At 41.7% G+C, this 27,965-nt stretch overlaps 3 protein-coding genes and 1 non-coding gene across 4 annotated transcripts; 1 reads left to right on the forward strand and 3 right to left on the reverse strand.

Moving 5' to 3' along the window:
- Nucleotides 1-9,010: 9,010 nt before the first annotated feature.
- Nucleotides 9,011-11,114, reverse strand: LOC115056156 (Golgi apparatus membrane protein TVP23 homolog A-like). Its single transcript, XM_029522417.1, has 9 exons — nucleotides 11,105-11,114; nucleotides 10,919-11,020; nucleotides 10,503-10,582; nucleotides 10,277-10,359; nucleotides 9,891-10,035; nucleotides 9,661-9,750; nucleotides 9,437-9,565; nucleotides 9,217-9,345; nucleotides 9,011-9,127 (listed from the first exon to the last, which is right to left on the reverse strand). Exons 1-9 carry the CDS (start codon nucleotides 11,112-11,114, stop codon nucleotides 9,101-9,103), a joined length of 795 nt encoding a protein of 264 aa, XP_029378277.1. The 3' UTR covers nucleotides 9,011-9,100.
- Nucleotides 10,677-10,749, reverse strand: trnar-ucg (transfer RNA arginine (anticodon UCG)). The gene has a single exon. It is a non-coding gene; the product is annotated as a tRNA-Arg (tRNA).
- On the forward strand, nucleotides 11,009-20,451 carry polg (polymerase (DNA directed), gamma). The gene is made up of 23 exons (XM_029522672.1): nucleotides 11,009-11,147; nucleotides 11,574-12,171; nucleotides 12,273-12,468; nucleotides 12,650-12,817; nucleotides 12,933-13,079; nucleotides 13,186-13,265; nucleotides 13,403-13,585; nucleotides 13,764-13,906; nucleotides 14,012-14,135; nucleotides 14,231-14,455; nucleotides 14,558-14,675; nucleotides 14,811-14,894; nucleotides 15,012-15,125; nucleotides 15,219-15,379; nucleotides 15,488-15,541; nucleotides 15,637-15,754; nucleotides 15,831-15,966; nucleotides 16,092-16,338; nucleotides 16,451-16,573; nucleotides 16,682-16,850; nucleotides 17,288-17,496; nucleotides 17,599-17,759; nucleotides 18,463-20,451. The coding sequence occupies exons 2-23, from the start codon at nucleotides 11,600-11,602 to the stop codon at nucleotides 18,525-18,527; spliced, it is 3,597 nt and encodes a 1,198-aa protein (XP_029378532.1). The 5' UTR covers nucleotides 11,009-11,147; nucleotides 11,574-11,599; the 3' UTR covers nucleotides 18,528-20,451.
- fanci (FA complementation group I) lies at nucleotides 18,078-27,853 on the reverse strand. The gene is made up of 37 exons (XM_029522670.1): nucleotides 27,298-27,853; nucleotides 27,139-27,211; nucleotides 26,906-27,036; nucleotides 26,144-26,297; nucleotides 25,972-26,029; nucleotides 25,828-25,869; nucleotides 25,564-25,687; nucleotides 25,372-25,457; nucleotides 25,145-25,277; nucleotides 24,986-25,063; nucleotides 24,764-24,900; nucleotides 24,407-24,587; nucleotides 24,233-24,320; nucleotides 23,986-24,116; nucleotides 23,841-23,911; nucleotides 23,587-23,701; nucleotides 23,378-23,500; nucleotides 23,125-23,193; nucleotides 22,921-23,022; nucleotides 22,627-22,815; nucleotides 22,196-22,317; nucleotides 21,938-22,099; nucleotides 21,627-21,806; nucleotides 21,350-21,516; nucleotides 21,206-21,267; nucleotides 20,946-21,062; nucleotides 20,821-20,872; nucleotides 20,611-20,738; nucleotides 20,328-20,393; nucleotides 20,129-20,225; nucleotides 19,820-20,004; nucleotides 19,677-19,733; nucleotides 19,528-19,587; nucleotides 19,366-19,440; nucleotides 19,173-19,268; nucleotides 18,933-19,031; nucleotides 18,078-18,734 (listed from the first exon to the last, which is right to left on the reverse strand). Exons 1-37 carry the CDS (start codon nucleotides 27,388-27,390, stop codon nucleotides 18,672-18,674), a joined length of 3,966 nt encoding a protein of 1,321 aa, XP_029378530.1. The 5' UTR covers nucleotides 27,391-27,853; the 3' UTR covers nucleotides 18,078-18,671.
- Nucleotides 27,854-27,965: the final 112 nt, after the last annotated feature.

The raw sequence follows: 27,965 nt of genomic DNA on the forward strand, positions 1-27,965 counted from the left end.
CATAGTGAGGAGAATCCAAAGAGGTAACCCAGGAGCTATAAGGTATTAACATTTTATCGCTACTATGGCTACGCTGCTGCACCCACACAGAATGGGAAGTAAGTGCCTGCTACTGTCACTTCATCATGTCACACGTTATAATTTCCTTGCTCTGAAAATCCCACATAGCAAAAGCAATACATGCTTAGTAATGAATATGAGAGGAAAAAGACAAGAAAGAGAGGAAAGGTAATCAGCTCTATTCTGGCATTTTCTGGAGGGGATATACAAATTTGAAGTCATGTCTAAGAAGAAGGAACTTGACTATGATGGATGAATGCTTTAGTCACTGTGTCTACTGTATGTGAGAGGAGATCCGGGGATGTTCAAATCCTAAATCCTCCTGACACGGTGTCAAAGCCACTGACCCCGCTGTCCAGCCACTGTGGTCACAGACAACCTTGATTGGAAACTCTCTTTGTTTGAGGGCAGATTAAAACCAGTCTCTTAAGCAGTTTTCTCGTCTGTCACAATCAGGATGAACTTCGCCTTAGCAGTGAATTTGAATTCCACATCTACTCCCTCGTGCTCATTTAATTACAGGGAATTACAGATCGTAGTAATCATTAGACAAATAAATATTCTGCATGCGTTTGCGCATGTACGTGTCATTCATTTTTACATTCTCCAAATGCTAGTGAAAGTGATTGCTCTCCTAGCAGGTGGTGGAAGGATGAAATGACATTTTCCTGGCAAATTTGCTTCAGTCACCGCCTCTTTTTGGCCACGCTGTCACCATCAACAGTTGCAGACAACCTCCTCTTTACTCTTTTCAAACACACACACACCATCCTCAATGCCCAGCTCCTAGTGGCTGGGCATCTAGCATGGGCAATGCACAAGCTAACACAAGCTAACTTCATTAGCAAATGGAGAGGTGGCTCAAACGTGGCTCCCCATGTGCTACATCTGCCTCTTTTACAATTATCTCCCACATTCTTTAACCCTTTCTGTACACACCAATCTTTAGCTGTACTTTTTGAAAGTGACCATTTCATAATTTCCCCCATAACTTTAATGTTTTCTCTAACTCCAAATGTGGAGATTCGCAACAGAGATGTAGAATGGAGAATGCTATAAAATATCTAAGATTGATTCCTCGTCTTCACCTTGCTTTTTCTCTTCTGTCAAACCTGCCCGAAGCTATGCGCTGTATATCACAGATGAGCAGCAGAAATGCAATTATGAGGACAGCTCAGAGTCTCTTATAAGAATAAAGAGAGGGAATAATCTTTTGACATGTGGGGCTGCACATGCCTTACATATCTTGTGGAGGTGCACATACAGTAAAAAGCTCATTAATAATCATTATCTGCTGGTTACATCATTCAGCTTGTTAGGCACACCCATCGCCTTAGCTGAGTCATTCACTAGTGATACACTGTGCCACCAACAGTCTTGTACAACATCTGTGATGTCTGGGTTTTTTTTTTTTTTATATACAAATGTATAGATTCTGTTCGCATGAAGGACAAATTGCACCCAGCTGCTGAACTGAACAAATATAAAAGGAACGTGTGGCTGATGACAGGGACGTGCAAGGGTTTAAATCTGAAATAAAATCTGACTCTATGTGTGAAAAAATATAGAAAATGTATCTTTGGGATGTTGAAATAGGATTGCATTAAATCTCTGATACAAAATCATGGCAAGCCTTCATCTACCATGTGACAGGGCATAAGCCAGGGTACACACTATATGCACATCATGAATGCATATCTAATGCCAGTGAAATCCTTCTCATTTATCAGAAGAAAACAGCATCCATCTCCATGCCTTTCAGACATGCAGACGAGTCTGAATAGACTAATGAACAGTCAGGTGGCACTCCAGGGCCAGGGCTACACCCCCCCCCCAATAACGCACATATCAAACACACATGCACTTGCACACATTAAAACGCAGCGGCTCGCTCGACCCCAGCGATCCGCACGACAGTCTAATGTCTCAGGCATCTGCTCATGTCTAGTCTGGAGGATCTTTCCCACCCTGCCCCCCAGACCAGGCCCACCGCAGCACCAGCTCCCACAATGGTGGGAAAGCTGGCTTTTTCAGAGGTGGGGTGCAAGTGCGTGTGTGTGTGTGTGTGTGTGTGTGTGTGCATGCTGAAGCAGGGGGGTAACTAAACAGCTATTGAGGAGGTGGGAATGGGGGGTTGGTGAGAGAGAGAGAGAGGGGCTGAATGATAATGTGAAAATGCATGGCACTGTTCATTAACACACAAGCACTGCAGCTGCACATGTTGGCCCTGAACACACATGCTCACGTGTGTCGATTCTGCCTCAGGTTGCTGCCAGAGACACCAGAGGTACAGGGCAGCTCTACGCTGTGATAAGGTGCATACTCTGGATCTGTGTGTGTATGTGTGTGTGTGTGTGTGTGTGTGTGAGAGAGAGGTTATAAGGGTGGAGCTGGTAAAGATTTGGAGCCTTGATATTTGGTAGTCTCAGTTTACCCTTGTCAGATTTTGGCAGAATATGACATTTTTACATGAGAGAAGTCTGACATTTTCTAATCATCTGTGCGGCTGGTAGCAGCACAATTAGAGTTGTTAATCAACAACAAATTACCAAGACCAAATGTCTAAGATGATGAGATCCAACATAAAATCAATGTGTATGCCATTATGTAGCTCTAACAATTGAGGTGGCATCGCTGAGCTGCAGACATTCAAGCACAAAGATGTGACTCTGGATTATATTCTGAACCACTGCTGAAAAAACAACATTCACTTCAAATGTTTTGCTGAACATCATCCTGCAAATGCTCCCCCCCCCTCCAAAAAAATGTTGACATTCAGTGATGATGTTATTACACATAAGCAACCGTTTTGTAGACTGAAATATCTTTTGTTCATACAGTAGATTAAATTAGAGATTGAAATTGGTTCTACTTTTAAAAAGAATAACGTTAATCCCCAAGTGGAGAATTATCCGAGTGTCCCAATCAGCTCCCAACAAAAATCACCTGAGGGGATCGGCACATTCACATCCCTAAGATACTGTACTAAATATCATTATGTGAATTTCATAATATGAGCAGTTTTGCATGAATTAATCGAAAAGGTTAGTGAGGCAGAAACACAATGTACATCACTGCCTGGTGTTCATCAGGGAGTAAAGAAGCACCATGACAAGAGAGGATGGCAGGTTTCCCTCAACCAGTGCCAGCTCATTAATTTTGTTTGCAACCCCCACCCCACTTCTCTCCATCCTTCCACCAACCCCCCCCCGCCTCAAATCACCCCTTAACTGCTAATTAGCAGGAGAAGAAGATAGAGAAAAAGGAGTGGCCATGTGTGACTGAGGAGGAAATGGGAAACTCTTCTTCTTTCCCTCATCCTTCCTCCTGTTCCCTTCCCCCCAATCACACAGACACACACAAACAATTATATATGTATACATATACACACATATATATGCATACACACAATCCCCCACATCCTGCCCACTGACGCCATTACCACTGATGCCCAACAGAAAACTATGATGCAGCTCACCTCATATGCCAGCCCTGCCATTTTAGGTGTCGCAGCAACGTCTCCCAAGATGGCTCCTCTGAGCGCGCCTGTACACCAGGGATCCAGCAGGGCCTTTGTCCATCTCCTGGCATGGGCAAAGTGTCCCCCGTTGGCAGTGCAGATGGCATTAGAGACTGTGGGGTAAAAAGGGGGAGGGAGAGGGGAGGGGGTGGCAATTCCAGAGTGAACGCATTTCCCCCTCTTTCTTCGTTTGCCTTTATTGATGGTTCTTCCCTCTTTTTCGGCATACCCGATCATTCAGCGTTGCTAATTGAAAACCTGAGATGAGAAGACAAGCGAGAGAAAACAAGGAAATAAAACATGAAAAGTATAATTTGCACATATGCTTTAATGGTCAAAGACAGCCTCATGACTATGGCGTCTTATTCACACAATGTCTTCATTTGTTAAAAATCAGGCCGTTCAGTTTAAAATCTTTGGCTAGCTTCACTCTGCTGTCTACATGCATGTATGTGTGTTTTTGCAACAATAAAAACACAATAATTATTGTAGTTGCCCACAGGTTGAGAAAGGGATGCCTTCACCCATCCTATAAGAAAAACCTGCAACATGCCAAGTTCGCATGCTGTAACAGGGAGAGCTCAGGAAAAGACGTGGGCTTCGGCCTTCTCGTATCCAATATCACGCTGTCAAACGGAGCTATTATCCTGGTTTTACAGCAAGCTCAACTGCTATAGGTAGTTAACAGAGTGAATAAAAACTCATCTCACTTTGGTGCTCTTTAGGCTTTAGTGGCATTCTTTGGACTAAGGGTATGCAGCTCTGAAGTACCAGGTTGAAGGGTTCAACTCCTGTCCACAGGATGGGCCTGGCCTTCTCATTGAGGCAAGACACAATGTTTCACAAAGGCTCGAAGACCCGGAACAGCTTTAAATACAGATGCCAAGTGCTTTTTTGGTCTGTCTGTGTGTGTGTGTCTGTGTATAGGGTATAACTCCACTCGACTACATTATTAGCAGTCCTGGAGACTTTGGTGCCTGAACAAAGTGTTAGCTTCCCTTTTCTTTCGTGTATAAACAAAGGCTCGCAAGTGAAATCTAATATCTCTTTCTTTCGATACATTGAAAATATTCCTTCAAAAGAAAAAGGGTAAATGAATTCAATAATAAGCTGTAAAAACCAAATGATAAACAAAGACTATCTCAAGTATACTTCCAGGGATACTTGAGAGAAATCTGGCTTCACTGTCACGGCTTATTTGGACACTTAAAGTTCATTAATCATTAATGTTTTCCACTACGACAATTCAAAATGTCTGTTGTGAAAATGGCCTATCATGGCCTTAACAGTACTACCTCTCAGTCTACATTATTCAATTTTTTTTCTGACACAATAATAACAAAATCCTGCTCACATGATGTTTACAAATCTCCATGTGGGATCCCTTGAAATGGAGAAAGTGTGGGAGCTCTAGTTTTGGACAATAATATTTTCATCCACCCACTGGGCAACCTGTTTAACATTCAGCACCATGTTGCAGAGACCATGAATGGACAGCAACCCTAACCACCCAGACACAGTTAACAGTCAGTTAGTAACTGGCTGTTAACTCAAGCAGTTAATGCAGCTCATAACAAATCCTCAGAATAAACTGAAGTGAGATTAAAGGAACCCACAGCAAATACATTTGGGTCCATCAAACTATGTAACACAATGATGAATGATAAGTTGGCTGATCTTTGCACTTTTTATTTCCTCCATGAAGTGGAAAAAAAATCAACATTGGCTGAAAGGTGCTTTTATTTTCATAGGAAGAAAAAACCACACAAAAAAAAAACCCAACCCACTTATCACAAGATTGCATAGCAGGATACTGTGTCCCATTAATCCTTTTAATAGAAAACTTTTTTTTTAGACGAAGAAGCTCTGCCAACTATTGCAATGCTAATAAATGTACAATAAACTATAAGTTTCTTATTATAACTTGTGGTTTTTTATGCTATATCAAAGTTGTATTTTAATTCCCCCGACCACATTCAGTACAATTTTTTTTGTGTGCTAATTTTCTTAAACATTAAGACAATAATCAAAACGCTTTTCTTACCTTTTCAAGGTGAAAGTGAAAATCACAGCCTCTTTAAAGCCTGATTCCCTCTCCACGGATGTACAATGCTAGGAAAGTCATTTCTACTTTCGGTTATCTAGCTTTATGACAGGTATTTAACACTCATACAGCTAGATAACCAAAGACAAAAACAGACCTCCTCCCACACTCTCCTCCTGTAGCCAACGCGATGCTGCTCAGATCTGGAGAGGGGAGAACACATCAGCAGGCCTATAATATATAAAGAACAATTAAATCATCATAGATAAAGCCAGACAGATAGCTAAACAGCACTGTGAACAATTTATTAGGGGTTTAGCTGCTCTATATTTTGTTTGTTAAAGTAATAAAACATTTAGCTTTAAAATAAATGACTGACCCAATTCTACTTTGAATTTCATTAAATATCATATTATTCTGAAAAGTCTAATTAAAGCAAATTACAATAGCTACAAAAGAAAATAACAGTTTGAATTAATGGGTAAATGTGTGTGTGTGTGTGTGTGTGTGTGTGTGTGTGTGGCCTAAATTACACAGCGTAACGTGTTTCTAATAATAACTCCAGAGTGACTTTAACGGTATAATACCATACAGGGAGTTATTTCTATTATCTTTCAGCCCAGTAATTTTGCACGCGTTAAGCTGCATTCAAAAGCATCCACCTGCACGTTATTTAAAACACTTGTATAATTTGCACCGGGTGTCTATGTTCTGCAGCGATATCCCGTAATACCATCCTTCCCTTCCACACTATGTATTTCTCATTTAGGAAAACGTTATGTACTAACTGCAGACCTTCCTTTTGGTTTTACACTATTAGACACATTCAAAGAGGCTCAACGAATGACTGGCGAAGGCTTCAAGACCGCAGTAAAATAAAATGTTGGAAAATCGTACAAGGCCTATCTACATATTTATGTTTGTGTGATATAAAAATGGCTAAATTTGCACAAGTCTTTTTTTTTTTTTATTTGCTGGATGACCATGAAACGTCAGTGTGGCCAAAGTAGGGAGGCCTGAAAACATGCCCATGACCATGAACCTGGGAAAGCCTCATGTTCCTGAGCTGCTCCTTCAGGGCAGCAGGTTAAAATATGCTCCTCTTTTTCTGATTTTTTTTCTCAATCTAAACTGAGCCGGCTTTTAAGATGCTTTAATTTGTTCCTTGCCCTTTAGGGCTCCTGGGGGCAGAGAATCTGTACTTTTAATGAGAGTTGTTATTGGCCTACTTCTTTTAAAACTGGACTATTTGACATTACAGGGATTATCCGCAGAGGCTATTACAGGAACCAATTTATTCCTAGTCTTAATATTAGGCCGAGGGTTGCGCTTTAAGATTCTGCACTTTGTAGAATATAAAATGTTTTTCTGTTTCAGGACCAAACAGTTTGTGTTTTGGTTTTTTGTTTTTTTTTATTTTGAATTTTAATTAAACGCGACCAAAAATTAGACTGAAAGCTCATCTGAGCATGTCTCTAAATTCTCTGCAGAAGACACATGGACATGGCATGAGAAGACATTGAAAGCAGGTAAAATACAGCGCTGTCAGTGCGCATCCTGCCCGTTTCCTACCTGCGAAAGGAGCATCTGGAGGGAGCAAGAAGTGTCCTGAAACTTTAGCTGCTGCACAGTTTCTCCCCCGCCCCCATTCGGTTATGGTGCCTTTTGCATCGGGCCCTGGTCCTCAGACAGGTCCGGTGTCGTCCTCGGTCCTCCAGCCTCTGCCTCCCCTCCAGCCTGCGCGCTTCCTCCACGGTCACACTACTCGTTCCCGCACTGACGTCATACCAGGACCAGGGAGGCGTGCTGACCAATCACAGAGCTCGCCGCCACCGAAGAAAATTCAAGCTCTGAAGACGTCTCACTCCTCGTTATTTCATCAATTTCTTTCTTCTTTTAAATTGCTGCAATCGCAACGACTGCAACCGATAATGACACAGTTAGCAACGCTTGATTGATTCCTTCAAACAGATTTAAATTTATTGGAGCAATGGTCCGATCAAATCATGGTGTAGACTTCAAAGTCAAAAGAGAGCTGGCTGCGTCTGAAGCTCCATGTACTTTTATTGGAAAGCTTCAGGAGTGTAATTGTTTACCAGTTTCCAGTTCAGCTTTATGCAACACCGGTTGATTCATCTGCAACCTGGCATTAACAGAGAATCCCTCCTAATGTCGCCTGCTTTTCAAAAGTGATGATAAAGTCCTGATGCTGCTGTACTTCCGTGTCAAATTAAACTCATTATTTAGACACACGTGGTACAAACATGCGTACAATCCTTAGGAGGTAACATCCCCATTATGAGCCACACTGAGCGGTTTTACTGTCTCCTTTACACCAGAAGGATATTGTATTTTAGTCAAGTGCAAGTGCCGTTCCCGCCCTATTCTGTTCCCAGGCTGGAAGAAAGTGTGAGCCCTCTCGCAGAAACAGGATCCCTGAGGTCTGGGTGGACTGTGGCCAGCTCTGGTCATGAGCCACAGACATACAGCTGTATGAGCCTCTGAATCTGTGGCAAACTAATGTAGGGCCGATGGAAATGCACAAAAGTCGTTTAAAAAACATTAAGACCCAAGACTGACCATTTGGCTTCTTTTGGTCTCCCCGAAAATTTTATTTCCATTAAACTGACAGAGTTGTAAGTTACTGAGTGATTTAATCATCTCAGTAGTTTTTGAAGAAGTCCAAACAAGTTTCAAATCTATCTTGATGAATATTTTTGGTGTGATTAATTTGACTAATGCATAGTGCAGAGACCTAACAGAGATATTCCAAACCTATTAAAATTACATTCCTAACATGGCCAATGTCAATTATCCACTTTCCCCAAATTATACTTAAAATCATAGAGGAATAAAAAGCTGAGTTGGACTGATCTGGTCTTAACTTATGTTTAAAATCAAATTTGATTGCACTCCTTTTTGGTGCCCTTGCGTTACATATGAGGCCACTGAAGATCATAACTGTCTGCACTTTTACTCAATCATCATTTAATTGCCGTTTGTTCATTCATGTGTATGTCCCGAGGCTACAAAGAGTTTTCTGTTGACTATTGTAGAGATACAGAGGGCCATGTGCAATAAGCCACATTCTCATTCCTCGCTAGCTCTTTTTTATTCCTTCAAAAAGGTTAGTTTTCCTAAAAGTAATAATAGTTTGGAGAGTCTGAATTCATCTGTTTTCATTAATCACATGGAGCCCCAGAAGTGTTTGAGTTGCTTATACCAAGAAAGGACGTGTACAAATAGGATTTATATGAGAACAATATTGGGAACAATAAATCCCAGAGTCAGAAAATATTTTAAATACATGCATATTTAATTGAAATAACAGCTGCACAATGATCAATGTGCAACATGAGAACAGGCAGCAACACAAAACAAAGACATGCGCAAGATACACAGCTATTCAAGTAGATGCAGTTTGAGGAATCTCTGGAGATGAGGCAGGGAGGCTGTATAGGTAGAGCAGGCCATCTTCACAGTATTCCAAAGATGATGTCTGGCTAAAAGAGGAGAGATTATGAGTGGACTCATGTTTAATAGATGTTGACAGCTGTAGTCGACATGCTAAATGCTGCAGTCATTCACTCACACGTTGCAGGAGTTGCTGTCCCGTAAAAGAGCGTGAGTCTGGAGCCTGACCATCTTGTCCCACAGCCTTGCAACGTAGGTAGCCATAGAGGTTTGCAACTTGGAGCAAAATGCTAGCTATTACGAGAGACTTTGGGAGACAGACAGGCAGGTACATACATCTGAGAAAAATATGGTGTGACGTACATGCAGAGCATGCACACAAGTAGTGTGTGTCTCACCAGCCATTTAATCCTCAGGGAGAACAGAGATGAGAAGAAGAAGAATGTCCAAATAAGAGGACAGATGATTAGGCCCAGCCAAAATATCCTGGCCTCTGCCTCTGTCCCAGTGTCATTGCCTCGGGAGGTCTGTGTGCACACGCAAACACACAACAGCCCATTTTTAATATCCAAAAAGTGCTAACCTACATTGAAAATGCCACATGACAATAATGCTGTCTCACTTTTTTGGCCTCAAAGACCCAAAGGCTCCTCCCATCCTCGTCAATCTGATTCCACCAGCGCAGCCCCACCAAAAGCCTGCCAGTCACATTCTGAAACAACATAAGACCGTTTGAGAGAACTAGAAATAAGACCACCATTCAACAGCACACCAGACTACTTTATGGGGCAAGGGAGGGCTGAAGCATAAGAATATAAGGACAATGAGCATCTGATGTGGTTGACCTCTCACCTTGACAGACCAAAAGTCAAAAGAAAGCAAAGTGATGATCAGCACAAAGCATGATGAAAAGTTCTTGCCGATCCAGTCACAGAGCAAATAGACAACAATGGCAACCACTTTGAAGAACAGGTGGAAAAAGGAGGCAAGGGGGTGTCTGCAATCAAATCAGATATTAGAAAATAATCAAGAACATTTTCCAATATGCAAAAATAAAAACACATGCTGTATAACATAGCAAATAACGGCCAGATAATCTAATTATCCATAGATGTATTTTAACTATATACATACAGCATGATATAAATAATGGATATGTGTAGTGATTTTATGTTATCGAAAGTAAAAGACTGCAGGAGACACATGGGTGACTGTCATAACTATCTCCTGCAGTGCACCTGATGGCTCCGCTGCTCCGCACCATCTCCTGCTCATCAGCAGCGAAGTCCAGCTCCACATCCTCCGTGTCATCCGCCATCGTCTGACCAGGAGCAGATCGGAAACACAGCACTAAAAACAAACAAATAAATAAATAAGAATCGGCCCACGCACTACAGATAACACAGCAGCGGCAAACGCTGTTGTGCTGAGGAAAATGTGGATGAGCTGCGCGGATTACATTACGGCTGAAGGCGCAGCTGCACTGAAGGGAGTCAGGTGGTGCAGCGAAATGCGACCGACACCGGCACCGGGTGGAGGGGAGCCTGAAAATGTCAGGCATCCGTCCGTTAATAGTGGCGTATTTAATTGGATGAAGCCAGTCAAAAAAAAAAAAAAAAGACAGCTATCTAAAAGAGACGACCGCGGCAGGACTCGAACCTGCAATCTTCTGATCCGAAGTCAGACGCCTTATCCATTAGGCCACGCGGCCCACATAGAGAACATGGACTGTCATTTTATCTTTTATAGGTTAAATATTATTTATAAAATAATTTTCTGTGGGTTTTTTGTGCTATTTGTGTATAATTCAGAAGACAGAAGTCGGTGGTTTGTCGCCAGTGATATGAGCCGCAGCTCATCGTCTGGTCAGGCCGACTAACGGTGGAGTCCTCCTGGCCGCTGGGGGGCGCTGCCCTCCGGGTTCAGCTGACCCCTGTCACGCCGAAGTAAGCTTCCTCCATCTGGTTTCTTTACCTTCACACCTGAAAACACAGAGCAGGCGAGGAGTCTTTATTTTTGCTTTCGCCAACAGCATAGCGAACTGACTGTTTAGCTCAGCAGCTCACCGATTAGCATCAGTGCTGTCGGTGTAAACAGATAAACAGGACGGTGAGTAGAAATGTACACTAAATGTTTTTCCGCCTGTCGATGAAATGCAGCTTTGGCTTTCAGTCACCACTGATCTCAAAGTGATCACCATATAGCTGATATCACAGTAAGCGGGTTAACCATCACTCTCATTAATGTGACCAATCTGTAACAGTTGTAACTGTAGAGAAGGAAGTCAGATAAAGGCATTTACCTGTAAAGCTTTTATTAATTACAATTACAGCAATTTTACTGATTATTTAGTATTCCCAGATTAATTTAAGACATTTAACAATTACAATAGCAAAGTTACACATCATCGGATCAAACATAATTTCTCTGTTTGTATATAGATATGCCTTACCTAAACAGACACAGCGTGTCAAAGGTCAGTAATATCTAAGATACATGAAGACACAATGCTGATGTTATGTCAATGTCTTTCAGTTTTCGTGCCAAGTCCTCATGACGTGATGATGCAGATGCTGCGCTGTCCTCTTCAGAGGTCTCCCATCTCCCTTCAATGGATATGTCTGCGTTCCCTGTTTTCCACCAAACCTCAGTCCCGTCAGGGCGAGGACTCCACAGAGACCCGCATGAATCCCCTCAACATTCAGATGCTTTCGAAAAACCTCCATAAGCAGATATTTCGAGGGGTGGAACCAGAATACAAGGAAGAAGATGTGGAGCGCAGCATAAAGCACTTGAAGACACATCAGCTGTGGGGGAAAGAAACGTCACTGTTGCCTGATATGGAGCTGAAGCTTCCCCGAATGTTTGGGGACAACATCGATGAGCACTTCCGCATCCTGGCTCAGAATCAGAGTCTTCCTTACCTTGTTGCTGCCATCAGTCTGCAGCGGGCTGAACTCCCTCCCATGCCTCAAGAATGGAGCTGGGACGTTGGCTGGACATGCTACATGTCCAATGGGGAGCGTCACAAAGTGGATTTCCCAGAGGAGTCAGCACTGGTATTTGATGTGGAGGTGTGCACAACAGAGGGTCAGTGTCCCACACTGGCTGTTGCTGTGTCCCCCACTAACTGGTGAGGAAGACGAGTAATTGAAATAATTGTTTAAAGGAGAGAATTCATCTTTTGGCTGATTAGCCTTGTTGTTTGTTGTGATGTGTTGTGTCTCTCCACAGGTATTCCTGGTGCAGTAAGCGTTTGATTGAAGAGCGGTACACCTGGTCAAGTCAGCTAACCCTAAATGACCTTATCCCACTTGAGACACCTATAAACTCTGCCTACCCTCCAAAGGGAGAATGGAAAAACAGGCTTGTAGTGGGCCATAACGTCAGTTTTGACCGAACTCACATCAAAGAGCAGTACTTACTAAAGGTAGGTAATGAGAGGGTGGGGATTTTTTCAAAACAGCTTCCTCGCAATCTCCTATCTTTTTTGTTGTATCTTTTGTTATATGATTCACAGCAATACACGTGGCAATTTGTATGTCACTTTAACAACATAAAAAATTATGTTGTTCAACCAAGGAAGAAAATATTGTGTTCTTATCCCAAAGGGTTCAAAGATGCGCTTCATGGACACCATGAGCCTTCATATGGCCATTTCAGGACTGACTGGTTTCCAGCGCACACTTTGGATGGCCAGTAAGCTGGGAAAGAGGAAGGGTCTGCAAGAGGTCAAGGAGCACATCAAGAAAGCTGGGCGGAAAAGGGACGGCCCAATGGTTTGTGTCTTTTTTTTCACCATAGTTTTGTTGGAACGTTTCATGATTTGAAACTGTTGCAGTTTTGACATGTACCAAACCCTTGGTGCCCTGAATGTGCCTGATGTTTGAACAGATTGGTTCATGGGAGTGGGTGAATATCAGCAGCATTAACAACCTTGCGGACGTGCATGCCCTGTATGTGGGCGGTCCGGCCCTGAAGAAAGAGGCCAGAGAGACCTTTGTGAGGGGCAGCATGATGGATGTCAGGAACAACTTCCAGGTCAAAGACTCACAACAATTTCTGTCCATTGTCAGTAATCATAAACATAGTGTATGCTTATGAAATGACTTCAATTCATCATGAAGCACTTTGCTGACCTCTATAGGAGTTAATGCAGTACTGTGCCATGGATGTTCAGGCCACCCATCAAGTCTTTGCAGAACAGTTCCCCCTTTTCATGGAGAGGTCAGTAAATCCCAGCCCAGAAACAGTAAGCATTGCATTAACATGTAGTATTTCACTTTCCAATGGTCATTATTCATAACACAATATTTATTTGTTCCTAAAGCTACTTAATAACTCCATCCCAACTCTTTTGTAAGGTGTCCTCATCCAGTGACGTTTGCTGGGATGCTGGAGATGGGTGTTAGCTACCTTCCTGTGAATCGAAACTGGGATCGATACCTGGAAGACTCTCAGGATGTTTATGAAGAGCTCCAGAGGGAGATGAAGAAGTCTCTGATGGCTCTGGCAGATGATGCCTGCCAACTACTACAAGATGACAGGTGAAATGAGCCCTTGTTTCACACCATTTTCTGAGTTTAGCACATAATTTAATTTTGGCTGTAACTGTGAGAGGAGGTGAAAAAGAGGATAAATTAATTAATCATAATATATAGTTTAATAAGTCAAAAGAATTGATGCTTAATGTAAAACACCCACTGAGCATTATATGTTTAATAGATACAAAGAAGACCCCTGGCTTTGGGATCTTGAGTGGGATGTGCAGGAATTCAAGGTTAAGAAAGTAGCAGCAAGCAAGAGGAAACAACTGAAGAAAGCGGTTGAAAAACAAATTGCTACCCCTCCTCCAGACTGGGAAGAAGGTAAAAGCTCAGAAACTGGGCCACATTGCTAAGGCCAATGCTCGTCTAACAATAATAACAAAAGGTTGATGATGAAGCGATTCAGTTCACTTGTTGTGATATTAGATCCAGGTCCACCACCTGAAGAGGAGATGGAAAGCACTTTCCCCGGCAGGCTAGTTGTGGAGAAGCTTAAGGAAACGGCGAATCAACTTCCCAAAAGAAGGCAACATCTGCCTGGACACCCAGCGTAAGATCACAACCTCACACCATAGAGACATCCAAGTGTTTCAGTATCTCTCTATTTCCATTTTCCACTCCTTCTCACCCTCACCGTATCATCAGGTGGTATCGGAAGCTGTGTGAGAAAATGTCTGAGGAGGACAGCTGGTCACCTGGAGCCAGTCTGATCAGTCTCCAGATGAGACTGACGCCCAAGTTGATGGGGTTGACGTGGGATGGTTTCCCCCTTCATTACACAGAAAAACATGGGTGGGGGTATCTGGTGCCTGGACGCAGGAATAACCTAAATTCTGAAGAGGAAAACACAGGGCCTGTTTGTCCACACAGGTAATTGATGTACTGCTCTCAATGTAAAAACTTGGAAGGTGTTTCTCACTATCATCTGATTTAAAGTCAGAGGTGTGTTTAAGGCCTCCTTGTGTTCCACAGTGCTATTGAGACTATTTACAGAGAGTACTGTGAGCAGAACAGCAAAGAGGAGCCTGAGTATTCAGACTTCAATCCTTCTGATGGGCTTATGTTGACAGACAGTACAGTGTGGGAAAAGGTGAGTATGTTAGAGAACTCTAAACAGTAACACCTATTAACAAATGCAGGATGCCTTTATGTGGTACGAAATTTATAGGTGGACTTGAGCTCACATATAGTTTTACAGAGTGGTGTTTCTTCACCTTATGTCAAGGTGGAGGAGTTAGGTTCTTTGGAAAGTTTGACGGAAGAAAATGGGATCAAAATGCTGAAAAGTGGGAAAAGGACTAAAAACACAGTGAGTTAATTGGTTGTTATGTGAAAAAGATTGATGCCTTTATGTCTGTGTCATGAACTGTGTCATAACATAATATTCCAATTGTACGGAATACTTAAAACTCTGTCCCAACTACAGTCCCAAGATCCACATTCCATTCCAGAGCAGAATCAGTGCCATTACCATCATGGAAATGGGCCCTACAATGATGTAGATATCCCAGGGTGCTGGTTTTTCAAATTGCCTCACAAGGTAAAGAGAAGTTTAAGTGTGATCAGTACTAATGTGTTTAATTGGCACAAATCCAAAGGGCTAATTTCAGGTCACAGAATATTTGTGTTTCAGGATGGTAATCACAACAATGTTGGCAGTCCTTTTTCAAAAGACTTTCTGGGTAAGATGGAGGATGGTACTCTCAGAGCAGGACGGGGTGGAACCAATGCCACGCGAGCTCTGGAAATCAACAAAATGATGTCCTTCTGGAGGAATGCCCACAAACGTATAAGGTGCCTCTCAGTTTACGCCATATCCTTTTTGCTGTAACATCTTTTATGGTTGTAACAGGTTATCTTTCAGAAGATGATTAATATACAGTGTATTCCTCTTCTCAACAGCTCTCAGATGGTGTTACGGCTTCGAAAAGGAGAGCTCCCTCGTAGTGTAATAAGGTTTGTTTGGTATATCAATTACTATCCTGTATTTATCCACTGTATAAACCACTGTGGTAAAATCTAATGTATAACAACCTTTGTACCTCCCAAAGACACAAAGACTTTGATGAGGAGGGTCAGTATGGTGCCATATTGCCTCAGGTCATCACCGCTGGAACAGTGACACGTAGGGCTGTGGAGCCAACATGGCTGACTGCCAGTAATGCAAGAGTAAGACGAAGAGTTTACAAAGTGCATGTAACACATTTTGAAGCTGCTATGTGTGAACTGGATCTTGTGTCGACAGTGTGACCGGGTAGGTAGTGAGCTGAAGTCCATGGTGCAGGTACCACCTGGGTACCATCTGGTTGGAGCAGATGTCGACTCTCAGGAGTTATGGATCGCTGCTGTGCTTGGAGAGGCTCACTTTGCTGGCATGCATGGTGAGATATGTCCCTTTTAAATATTTCATTTTTAATCCACATAGTTAAAGATGTTCAAGAAATACATTTTTTACATCTTAGTCTGGACCTAACTTTAATTGTGCTGATCTTGTGTGTCGGTTCAGGCTCCACATCATTTGGCTGGATGACCCTTCAAGGAAAGAAGAGTCAGGGCACTGACCTGCACAGTCGCACAGCTGATGCTGTTGGCATCAGCAGAGAGCATGCAAAAGTGTTCAACTATGGCCGCATCTATGGTGCAGGACAGCCCTTTGCAGAGAGGCTGCTGTTGCAGTTCAACCATCGCCTCAGTCAGGAAGAAGCTTCCAGCAAGGCCAGGCAGATGTATGCCTTAACAAAGGGCATCCGCAGGTACACTCAACAAGTTGGATAGTGCTTCAGTCAACATTTAATTTTTAATTAGCTAAATTGTTTTTGCAAATGTGACAAAGGTGCGCTGTAGAATTGAATGTTTGCGTTTCAGATATGAGCTATCAGAGGACGGTGAGTGGCTGATCAGTGAACTGGGTATAGACGTGGAGAGGGACGAAAATGGAACTGTCTCTTTGCAGGAGTTGCGGAGGATCTCTAAACTGGCTTCACAGAGGTGAGGGAACACAAGCAAAATGTTACATGAACACAACATCTTCTCAGGAGCCAAAGCATGGTTCTTTGTGTTGCTTTCATTCACTCTCATGTTTCTGTTCACCCTCAGCACTCGGCGGAAGAGGTGGGAGATTGTGGGTAAACGCCTATGGTCTGGAGGTACTGAATCGGACATGTTCAATAAGCTAGAGAGCATAGCTCATTCAGCCCAGCCAGCCACTCCTGTTTTAGGTTGCAGGATTAGCAGAGCACTGGAGCCTAAGGCAGCAAAGGACGAGGTGAGACAGACAAACTGTAACCATACATCCTATTGATTTTCTGGTGTGCCAATAGCATTAGCAGTCAATCATAAGAGCCCTTTATCCCAAAGCATTCTTCGTTAGCATTGGTATTATAGCCAAGTGGCACCTTAATGAATAACCATGCTAAGTCTATTAAAGAGGTGAGTGTTTTAAGATCATTTCTGTTGTGAATTAGAAATAAAAATAAAGAAGTGCAGATTGGTGGTGCAGGGTAGATATATATTTGATTAGAAATACTATGACCATCATAGTTTGATGCTGGATTGGCATATTACACATTTAGTTTGGTACACATGTAAAGCTTTTATTACACTTCATGCATGTAATTGCTGTGTAGCATACCATGAGATCTGCTGTCATGGCCCTGCATCTCATAATAATCCCCTTCCTTCATCTATCATATCTTTTGTCAGTTTATCACCAGCAGAGTGAACTGGGTGGTCCAGAGCTCAGCAGTGGACTACCTACACCTGATGCTGGTGGCCATGAAGTGGCTCTTTGAGGAGTACCAGATTGACGGCCGTTTCTGCATCAGCATCCATGACGAGGTCCGATACCTGGTCCGCAGTGAGGACCGTTACCGAGCAGCCTTGGCACTTCAGATCACAAACCTACTTACAAGGTCTGCTCACAACTTAGTATTTGCTTTTCTGACAAAATGTCCATGTAGAATGAGCAATAACATGATCTCTTTTCTTTCTCGTTCTTCTTTTGTTTTTGGCAGGTGTGCCTTTGCTCATGCGTTGGGAATGCAGGACCTTCCCCAGTCAGTAGCTTTCTTCAGTGCAGTTGATATTGACCAGTGTCTGAGGAAAGAGGTAAACATGGACTGTGTGACCCCCTCAAACCCTACAGGCATGGAGCGAAAATACGGTCTACCGCCTGGTGAGTTCTGCATGCAACTATCAGTTGTCTGTTTTGTTTTTTTTTTTTGGTATGTACATTGAATAAATGTTTATTGTCCATGAAGTTCTTCAATCTTCTGCAGATATTAGTTGTAAAAACAAATTTAAAACTCTGAAAACATCCAAATCTTTAAATAAAAGAACATTAGCTAGTCATTTGACACTGTAAACCATCTGTCAGTGTAGTTGCACTCTATTGCACATATTTTGTGAAATGAATAATTATGAAATGCCCCAAGTTGCAGCTTAATTTTATTTTATTACATTTAAGCACACAAACTATTAATTTCCCTGCAGTTTGATAAAAATCTGTGCACAATACGATAAAAAGCGAAGACTATAAAAATGTGTCAACAAAGAGAGTAAGGATGAAAATAATATTTATTTTAAAAGAAAACAGTATTTGACAAATCTAGGTTTAAATCTCTTCAGGATACATTCATGTCTGTAGATCTTCCATTAGTGTGGCAACATCATCTATTGTGTAGTTACGTCCTGCCAAAATAGTCATAAAACAGTGAAATTTTAAATAACGTAAAATAGAAATATTTTATAGTATAGTATAGTTTATAAAAAAAAAAAAAAAAAACAAAACAAAACATACCAAACACGTTTCTTCTAAATAAAGTTAACGAAGGAGGAACACATCACACTATTAAACATTGTCTGCAAACTTTCCACAGGTGAAGCCTTGGACATAAATGAAATCATCAACATCACCAAAGGCTCTCTCAACAAAGAAAGATAGCACTTTGGATATCACACAATTATTATTCAGAATAGTGGCACATGCATACAACTGCCGGGAAGCTTTTCTTCAGCAGGTAAAAGTCACCATCACTGAGGAATTTTGAAAATTTGAATGTCAAACGGAGGAGTCCTCAGTGCCAGCTCACTGTTTCCTCCTCTTCTTACTGGGTTCTGGTGTTTCTTCTGCATCCTGGGACTCTGTGGGCTGAAAGAAATGAAAGAAGAAACACATACTGAAATCTCTCTCAGTAAAAGCCTCCTGACTCAGCAGGGAGTTAAATATGAAACTATAATAGAGACACAGCATTGCAACATTTCAGTCTGGATGGTGTTTAAAAATTCCAACAGGGATGTTGGTGGGAATTAAGTCAGAGAAGAAACAGATATGTTCTTTGGCACTCACCTGTTGATTGTCCTGATCCTGCAGTGCTGCATCTAGAGTAGCAGCATTGATGCGGAAATCTCTTGAGGTACTCAGCTTCATGTACTGCATCAGATTTACCTGGACAACATGGAGACATTGTTGGTGAAATACTGTTTATTATGACAGTGCTCTGGAAGGAAACTGTATTTTGTGTTGTCATCTTTAAAAGTCTGTATTTTGTAAATAAAATCCCATTGACGTAATGCAGCTCACACAAACCTTAGACTTCTTTGAGAGTGTGATGAGGTATTTCTCATACTGTTCAATGCTAAAGATCAAGTCAGGGATGGCCTTTGTCTCTCGCAGAAGTTTTGCCTGCCAAAAGAATATAATTAATTTTTTTTTTTTTTTTTTTTAAAACACGTTAAAATCAGTAATTTCACTTCCAACTGCAGGAGATAAGAGTCCTTACAGAAGCAGCAGCATTCACTTCAGCCCTTTTCTTTTTCTTCTTGTCATCTGCACCGCCACCACTAATTTCTCCGCACTGATAGAGAGAACACAATTTTTAAAGATGTACAAAAACAAAAACACCCTCATTGAGATCATTGTGGGTATGTAGGCTGAGCTGTACCTGTGCATATGTGATGAAGGAGTAACACTGTGTTGTCAGGTGTGAGCCAGATAGTTTGACCTTCACAAATCAGACAATGTAGGAAACAGATTGGGACGATATCAGAAGCACAAGAATATTCAAATCATCAAACAATAATTCAAACTCACCAGCTTTTCAAAGCGTGTTGGAAGTGCACAGTGCCGCATCGCACACACTTGGATATACTAAAACAACACATGGACACAAGTTTAATGTCACACTAAGTAAACTACACAGCTATTCTCAGAGATCCCAGAGCAGACAAACGCACATATTTGACCAGCGTGGTGAGGGTGGTGTAAGTGCGGCGCAGAGCTCTCAGCAATGTGATGGTGCAGATGCCAGGGAGCAGGGCTGTCTGGACCAGCTCATTCAATGCCGTCAACAGAGTCCCAAGTTGCAGCACCACCGCTTTCTCCATTGGTTTCTTCTCTCCTGCAGTCTGATTGGCCTCATCTGCACATCAGGAACACAACATCGCCGAAGTCTTCGTATCATTCATAGGAATAAATTCCTTCTATTATCCCCTTCAACTCTCACCATTAATCCAAGTAAGCACCAGTATAAAAAGATTTCTTACCAGAGGCAGATTTATCAGAGGCCAGACAGCTTTTCTTTCTGGCAATCAGCCAGTCCAATTCATCAAGCATTCTGTCACTCTGAGACAGCACCAGCAGCTAGGAAAACAAATGATGATTGTGAGCACAATAAGCAAACTTACTCTGGGATATCTGTGTCTCAGGAATTCAGAGGCCTCCAGTTAGAAAACCAACACTCACTGCTGTGTTTGTAGCAGTCTTAATGTTGACAATGTTGAAATTAGACTGTTTTTCAACCTCCACATCCTGATAATTGAGAAAGCAAAAAAGCAACAATTACGTCATTTAGAAAGTTTAAGTCATCAAAGTATTATTTGTGATGTTAAATAAAGACCAAATGATTACTACTGATTACAGATGAAAAGAATGAGTCATGCTGTCATTTGTCAAACTAGATACTGGGAACCTGCATATAATATATAGCTGTGTGTAAACTGTTATGTTACTGTGATACTGTGTGTACCTCATCAATATCCCCCAGCTGACAGTGGATGTCTTGGCAGAGCTCCAGCAACAGTCCTACAGGACTCTTATAGAGAAAATGTAGGTTGAAGAGAAGTGAGAGCAGCCCCTTGGAAAAAGCCGGATCCTCTAAAAGGAGGAAGAAAAGCACGTTTAAACACACCTCACTGTGCCTATTATTGGTACAAAGCCAAATCCAGGTGATACTGACCAAAACTCGTCTCCTTGCAGATTTTCACAGTCCATGTGATCATCTGAGTAAACTGCAGATTAAGATGTGTTAGTGAAAGAAGAACGACCATATTTGTTCTGTAGTGCATACAGGAACTGACCGACCTGTTTGGATCCAGGCTTTAGCTGGCGTGAGAGAACACTGAGGATGCTGACCAGCAGCTGAGCCTCTTTGCTGTTGAATTCCTCCTCTTCACCACTTAACTGTGTGAACAGTGCCCTCTGTCGACGAGCACAGGAAACTGAAATTTAGCCGTTATGCTCAAATGCATTGCAATCATTTAAAACTGTACCATGTAGGAAAGTCAATGTATTCATACAGATAAAATTCAGATTTTACCCTTAAAATTATTTTAAAAAGTAACCTGAAACTGTCGGATATAGAAGAAGTTCATTTCTGTAACGCTGCCATCATCTTCTGCAGTTTCTGCAAGAAACACAACATGCAATCAATTGCTGCACAGTAGAAGTTGCCTATTTTTACCATATGGAAACTAAGGCTATTGTACCCATGTTGGAGAGAAGTTGGCCCATCTTGTCTGGATAGCGCTGCTGGCAGGTTGTAAAAATTCTGAGCAGACCTTCCAGACACAGCTGAGACAAGCTGCAGCGTTTTTCCTTCTTCCCTGCCTCCTCCACAACGCCAGGGATGTTGGTGTAACGCCACATCAGCACGCTGGGAGGACATTTATACAAGGTTCATTCACTGGTCCAACAATGTCACAGGAAAAAAAACTATGAAGATAATTGAACTAAATGTTGTTATTTAGGCTCCAGGATTATAACCTCGTCATGTCACAAAGGAAATGGAAAGTCCTGTCTGTGTTCTGTCCATCTGGGCCATCAGTGTGTCCGGTGTCCTCCAACTGCTGGATCTTTTGTACAGTTACACTTAATGCATAACGCACAAATTCTCCATTTGAGCGCAGCACAGATAGAGCCTCCTCTCTGCTCTGAGTACTGTCCCTGAAAGAAAAGGTACTTTTGTTTGTTTTGTTTTTTTTACACTTCAGCACGCAACCTGCTGGAGTTCTAACTTCCATAGTTTGGTAATTCTAACTGTCTGTAATTATTTTACAGCATTAAAGAGCAGTTACCTGAAGAGCGCAGTGAGAAGTGTTGATATGAAGCCCAAAGAGAGTAAACTGCGGGGGGTCTTGTGTGAGAGCACTCGACCTTTTCCAGACTTCTCCCTCAGAATCTCAGACAGCTTGCGGTAATGGTTAAACAGCTGCATGAGCTCCTCAAAGTGGCTTTTACTGCAGCACAAAGATGCATAAGTAAAAATTCAGCACTGTAACAATATTTATGTCTCATGTACCAAGCCCACAATAAGTGATGAAGTAAATTGTAACCTGTAGTTGGCTTTGAGGAAGGTATACTCCATGAGAACCTCATAAACTCCCATCACCAGCACTGCATAAATATTATTTTTCATTCCAACACTAGATCCCATGGAGAACTCTGCTGACTTGTCCTGATCAACAGAAAGTAAACCTTTTAGATGGACAGTTGATAACAATTTCTTCCTCACAGTGAAGAAGTCTGTTGTCATTTTTTCATGAGACACATGTCATATGAATTCACATTTTCTTGATCCAGACTGCTACATTTTATAAAACTACAGGCTTAGTGCTTCTCCTCTTACTTATTTACTAAAACACACAATTAGCTGTAAATTAAATTTCTATAAAATGTTATTAATGATGATCATAGAATGACTCCAGCTTGTGACCAAAGAACACAATTGATTGATTGACATTTTTATATTTTCAGGAATGCATACCAATTCAAAGTCTTCCATTTCACACTTGATCATTCGTCTTGTCATGCTCTCTAGAATTGTCTGCAGTTCAGACTGATATCCTTCCTCTTCTTGCTCATCATCATCACTGCTGTCAGTACTGGGGTCTGCTGTTCGCCGCATGCTCCGCAGCCACAGGAGGCAGTGTACAGTACAGCTCACCAGGTGGGCCTGATATGGAACAAATCCCATTTATAGCGGTAATTAACACAGCAACATATGTACGATGACACAGTAGAACAAAGCTGCATGCATGTTATAGTGCGGACAGAGTACCAGTGGCTCCTGAAGGTAGACTTGGTCCCCTTGGGCTGTGATGCACAGCTCCAGCTTCATTGGGGGCAGGAGGTCTTGTTTAGGCTCATAGTACCTCTTAAGCTATGGTTACAAAAACATGGTTTACAGCCCCAAAGCATTTATATTAATAACATGATAACAAGTTAAAATGTCTGAAAACTTGCACTTAAATGGCCTACATACCTGTGAGAAAAGTGTCTGCATGATAGAACTTGCAAGTTGGGAGTTGCGTCGGAGGACATCATAAAAACCCTGAAACCAACAAGAATTTCCTCTCAAGATAAAAATGTTTGTCCACCCCTCCGTTAGAGCTCCATGGGTATTCTCAATATTGTTTGTATGATTTTTCAAGATAAACATCATTCTGCCTCTGCTTAACAAGACTACCAGCATATACTCATTTGTGTGTGTGTGTGTGTACAAAGTGATCACTAACCTCATAAAGCATTAGACGCACATCAGCCTGTTGACTCAGGCAGCGGCGTAAGCTGCTTAAAATTTCCAGACAAAATGCTTCATTGGCAGCAGAGTTGTACCGAGAATGAACGTCCACTTGGATCTTAGATCATGGGTTCAGATAGACAGTTAATATTTAAGAGACCACATTTAAAAATTTCAACACAATTATACACAGCGTTGCTGTACCTGGCTGGAAGAGATTGTCTGGCTGCATTGGCTTGAAACCAAGCTGCCCAAAACCTTGAAGTTCTTAAGCAGCAGCAAGAAACCGATCACTGCAGATTTCCTGCCATCCAGTTGGCTGGTACAAGGAAAAGTGTAGGAAAGGATGTTTATTTCAGGGTTTAAACTGCCTTTTTAAATGATTTAAAATGCATTAATCAAAGCTAAATTGATTAATTATACTTATATCATTTTATTAAGAGCACAGGAGTACATACCTGGAAAACATGGCCTTCCGGAGAACGAGAATCAAAGCATCTTTCAAAGACATACTGACTTTAAGCAGGGGCTGGAAATTAAACAGAAATAATATTTAATAAAAGGAGCAGAACTTTCTACAGATTGTTGATGAATTTTAAGTACCTGTACAGCTTTCAGTAGACCTTGAACAGTGGCTAAGGGCAAGTATGACAGGTGGTCAAATGTCTCTGTGACCTTGGTGGATGACTCCAGGAGGATCATGGGAGCAGAGATCACAATATCGGAGAAAAGGTCTGATGATACGTGAACGAAAACAAATAAATCTAGTTAAAATCTAATCTCTAATCAGATAAGTAAAGACTCAGGTGTACATCTAAAATCTAAAGGCAACAGCTGAAAGTTGTATTACCTAAATAATGATTCACAGGGGAAGCTGTCTTTGTGATGAGTCGATTCAAGACCTGCTCCAGAATCTCACCTCTGATAGGCTCATGCATCTGCCACAGATGACCACAGGTCGTCCAGTCAAGTTAAATAATTAAAATACTATTATTTCTTCTTTAAAACACAAGCCAAATGTTACCTTAAAGCCGTGGAGAAGCACCTGACCTCCAAGTTTGCATGCCAGCTGAGCTGGGGTCCTGGCTATGGAGGCAGACCCCTCTGTTGTCTTGCCAAATGGTCCTGGCTTGGGTCCAAATGTGTCCATAAGGACAAAGCCCAACTGTACCAGACCCTGGGTCACATGATCCCACCCAAATATACTGCACAAGCAGAAGAGGAGAACCCATATGATTTTTTTTTTTCTATTTCATTCATTTTATTGTTTAAAATGAGTTTTTACTGTGGAAAAAATATTTATTATAATAAAAATATACCTACATGCCTAGTTTTATGTTCAAAGTTTGGAATTGATGACTAAATACTACAATGATCTGACCTGTTCTTGACTGTGTCCAATATCATCTGAGCCACACTGCAGTGCCTGGGCAAGAGGTCCTGCAGGAACTTTGACCCCTCCTGCAACTGTTCATCCTTGAAGCTCTTGATGATTGCCCCCTTCAAAAGGTCAAACACCTAACCCAGAAGAGAAAATTAAAGAATTAAGTGTAAACACAAGATTGGCCCCACTATGTGTGGAAAAATTATTTAGATTTCTCACCTGCTCTTCATAGCGCTGGATACGTGCCACTGAGAGCAACAGGGCAGCACTAAAAGGACACAGATCGCCATATGACATCTGTAGAAATTAAGTTTAAGAATCGTCAAATTCCATAGTTCATACTTGACACAAATTTCATTAAAATTAGTCATTAATAACCTTAAAGCTTTTAAGAAATTCCCTCCCAAGATCATGGTCAAGGCGTGTAGCAAAGACTATGTGGAGGATAGCAGTGCCCTCCACATGCCTCAACTGGTCCTGTGGAATGGACTGAACCTCCAGATCCAGGCTCCTGGCAAGGAAATTGTGAAAAATAACAATCAGTACTGGAAAAGGAGGAAGTAAGATTTAGAGTAAATGTGTCACTTTGTACTGTCATAACTCACTCTCCATTTTTCTGCTCTTCTTCCTGGCGAGCATCTTGCTCCTTGAAATAACCAATGATTCCATCCAGGACCTGTTTCTTACAACCCTAACAGACAGTGTAGGGAAGATATTTACAATGCTCAATATGAAGCAGAAGGCATAATTTCCTTTGTCCAAAATGAATATGTTGGTGCACACACACAGACACACACCTTTGCAGACAGAAGCAGGAGTTGGTAAACCAGTGGTGGAATCTCTTGCAAGTCCAGTTTAGTGAACATCCGCAGTACTTTATCAATTAGAAACTGCAGCTCTTCTAATGACAGGGGAACATCCCTAAAATAAGGCAGAGCAAAACATAGCAACATAATTGCAATTGAACATTGCTATACCAGTGTGAATCATGGTTCGGATGCTGCAATATTTTTTGTTATTCTGAGAGAGTAGAATGATGGACTGATGCTCAGTGATGTTACCTGAACATGGTTGTCAGGTGAATGACACACTGTGGGTCCCATCTGTGTGAGAAAAATCATTATTCAGTTTGAAAAGGCAATAACAGTGTCTGTCAAAAGCTACTTTGACCACACAAACACATACTAAATCTGTTTTGTCCTCACCTGCTTGAGCAGAGGCTGTTGATCAGCTGCTTCTTGTATTCCTCACCACTAAGTTCTCCTACAGTTAGGTTACAAAGAACCACATGGGGACAAATGAGACACTGGACAACGCATTGATATGTTTGGATATTGTCAAATAATAAAATGAGGGTGGGTGGTGTTTTGCAGTTACCTTTGCCATAAGACAAGGCTTCACATGCTGCAAGAGCAGTCAGCACTGTAGGGAAAAGCTCCAGGGATTTCCCATGGCCCATTTTTCCCACCTTAATGGCTTCAACAAAAAGAGATGCCAGTTGTGCAAGAGAGGGTCCGGACAGCGTATGAGTCTGTGTATTGAGTTTAAAAAGTAATCTTAAATTAGACAGACACCACTTCTTTACAGTCTAAGACAAACAGCACACACAGGTAAACAAAAGGAAATGGAAAACACAGGTCCCATTCAAGCAATGACATTGCTGAATAGGAACGATGGGATCCCGTACAAACAATATTGGATAACTAAATAAAGGGATTTGACTTGTAATGTCAAACATCCTCGTCTGAAAACAAATGTTTGAGAATGAATCATTCAGTCAACAATAACTTTACACATTGTGTTGATGTATTGCATCACTCCATGTCCTGCATCCTTATAATCTCTTATGGTTAATGCCATTGTGACTGGTCTTTTATGTAATGTCTTTGGAAACTGGTGTTTTTAAAGGTGCTATATAAATAAAGTTATTATTATTATTATTATTATTATTATTATTATTACTACAACTCAGTGCAGGGACCTCAACACATCTTTTGACACTAGGTTAGGGTTATTTAATCTTTCAGTCAAAGCCAGTACAATCAGAGACAAAGGGACCCTGAACTTTGTATAACTTTGACTGAAGAGGCCTTGTCACGAATGGATATGGTCCCTCTAACAGCAAATTTTAGTTTTTACCTCGAGCATCAGAAGTCCAATGATATCTGCCACCACCTCAGTCTGAAGGTTACCAGACTCACAAAGGGGGATGCAGTGTTGATAAACCAGAAGTCTGCGGTTCATCCCTTCAGCGGAACTTGGTGGAGAGCCTGAACAAAGCAAGGAAATGGCATTTTATGTGGTGCTATTAAGTGTAGCGGTTCAAACCGCTCATAAACGGACAGTAGCTACATGTGACCATGTACACTTACCTTCAAATATGCCTTTTATCATAGCACCGACCGTTTTACCCTTCAGGGCGCTGCTGGTTATCACTGTTATGAGCTGGAGGGCAGAAAAACAGAGAAACTGTGAGATACTGCGACAGGGACAGCTTTTAGTGAGATGTGAGACATACTGACAGTAACAACCTGGTCATTTTTGAGAGAGGACAAGTACTTCTGTAGTTCGTCTGGACTGTCTCCACCTGACAGGGCGATGATTTTATCAATCGCTCCCTTCATGGTCGACGGGAGATGGACTCAGTGAAAGCAGTCCCGCCTGGTGATCAATGTGATGAAAAGGAAATGTTTATCTCCGCCTGTCGATGGGTTAGACAACGCTGTGAGCCAGTTCAATTCGCCGAGCTACCCCTTGAACATGTCACACCGGTAAATCTGGTAACCTCTTTGATAACGTCTGACAAATTTCCCGCCAGCAAACACTTCCTGTTTTGCTTCCAGGTTGCCACATCCCACTCAAATATCCCACAATCACAGCATTTGATCCCAATTTTTACATCCTATTGACAAAAAATACTACACCACGAAATGGTCTCAGCTAAATTAACAATATCAATATCTATAACTATATCAATTTAGTATAGGATGATTATTTTTGTTTGTTATTTTTTTATTATGGACTCGTATGCAACCGGTTCTTTTCCGGGTTGCCAGTTCTGCAAATAACAAACGGCCTGCGGGTAGCTTGAGCCGTATTCCTGCAAATTGAAGATTTTGACTTGTTTTATTTTTGTATTTTGGGACCTTGATTTTTTGGGACTTTGATAAGGTCGTATAGGTTATTGCCATAACAGTTT

This window comes from Echeneis naucrates, chromosome 16, assembly GCF_900963305.1.
Source record: "Echeneis naucrates chromosome 16, fEcheNa1.1, whole genome shotgun sequence".
In the NCBI taxonomy this organism is placed as follows: Eukaryota; Metazoa; Chordata; class Actinopteri; order Carangiformes; family Echeneidae; genus Echeneis; species Echeneis naucrates.

Coding starts and splice junctions, on each gene's coding strand:
- LOC115056156 (XM_029522417.1), bottom strand. Junction 10,360..10,502: donor GTGCAGCTGCGCCTTCAGCC/GTAATGTAATCC, acceptor GCTCCTGGTCAG/ACGATGGCGGATGACACGGA. Junction 9,346..9,436: donor CCCTGAGGATTAAATGGCTG/GTGAGACACACA, acceptor TGTCTCCCAAAG/TCTCTCGTAATAGCTAGCAT.
- polg (XM_029522672.1), top strand. CDS start 11,600: ATGATGCAGATGCTGCGCTGTCCTCTTCAGAGGTCTCCCATCTCCCTT. Junction 12,469..12,649: donor AAGAGCAGTACTTACTAAAG/GTAGGTAATGAG, acceptor CTTATCCCAAAG/GGTTCAAAGATGCGCTTCAT. Junction 16,851..17,287: donor CTAAGGCAGCAAAGGACGAG/GTGAGACAGACA, acceptor ATCTTTTGTCAG/TTTATCACCAGCAGAGTGAA.
- fanci (XM_029522670.1), bottom strand. CDS start 27,390: ATGAAGGGAGCGATTGATAAAATCATCGCCCTGTCAGGTGGAGACAGT. Junction 26,298..26,905: donor TTGGACTTCTGATGCTCGAG/GTAAAAACTAAA, acceptor CTCAATACACAG/ACTCATACGCTGTCCGGACC. Junction 26,030..26,143: donor AGCCTTGTCTTATGGCAAAG/GTAACTGCAAAA, acceptor ACCTAACTGTAG/GAGAACTTAGTGGTGAGGAA.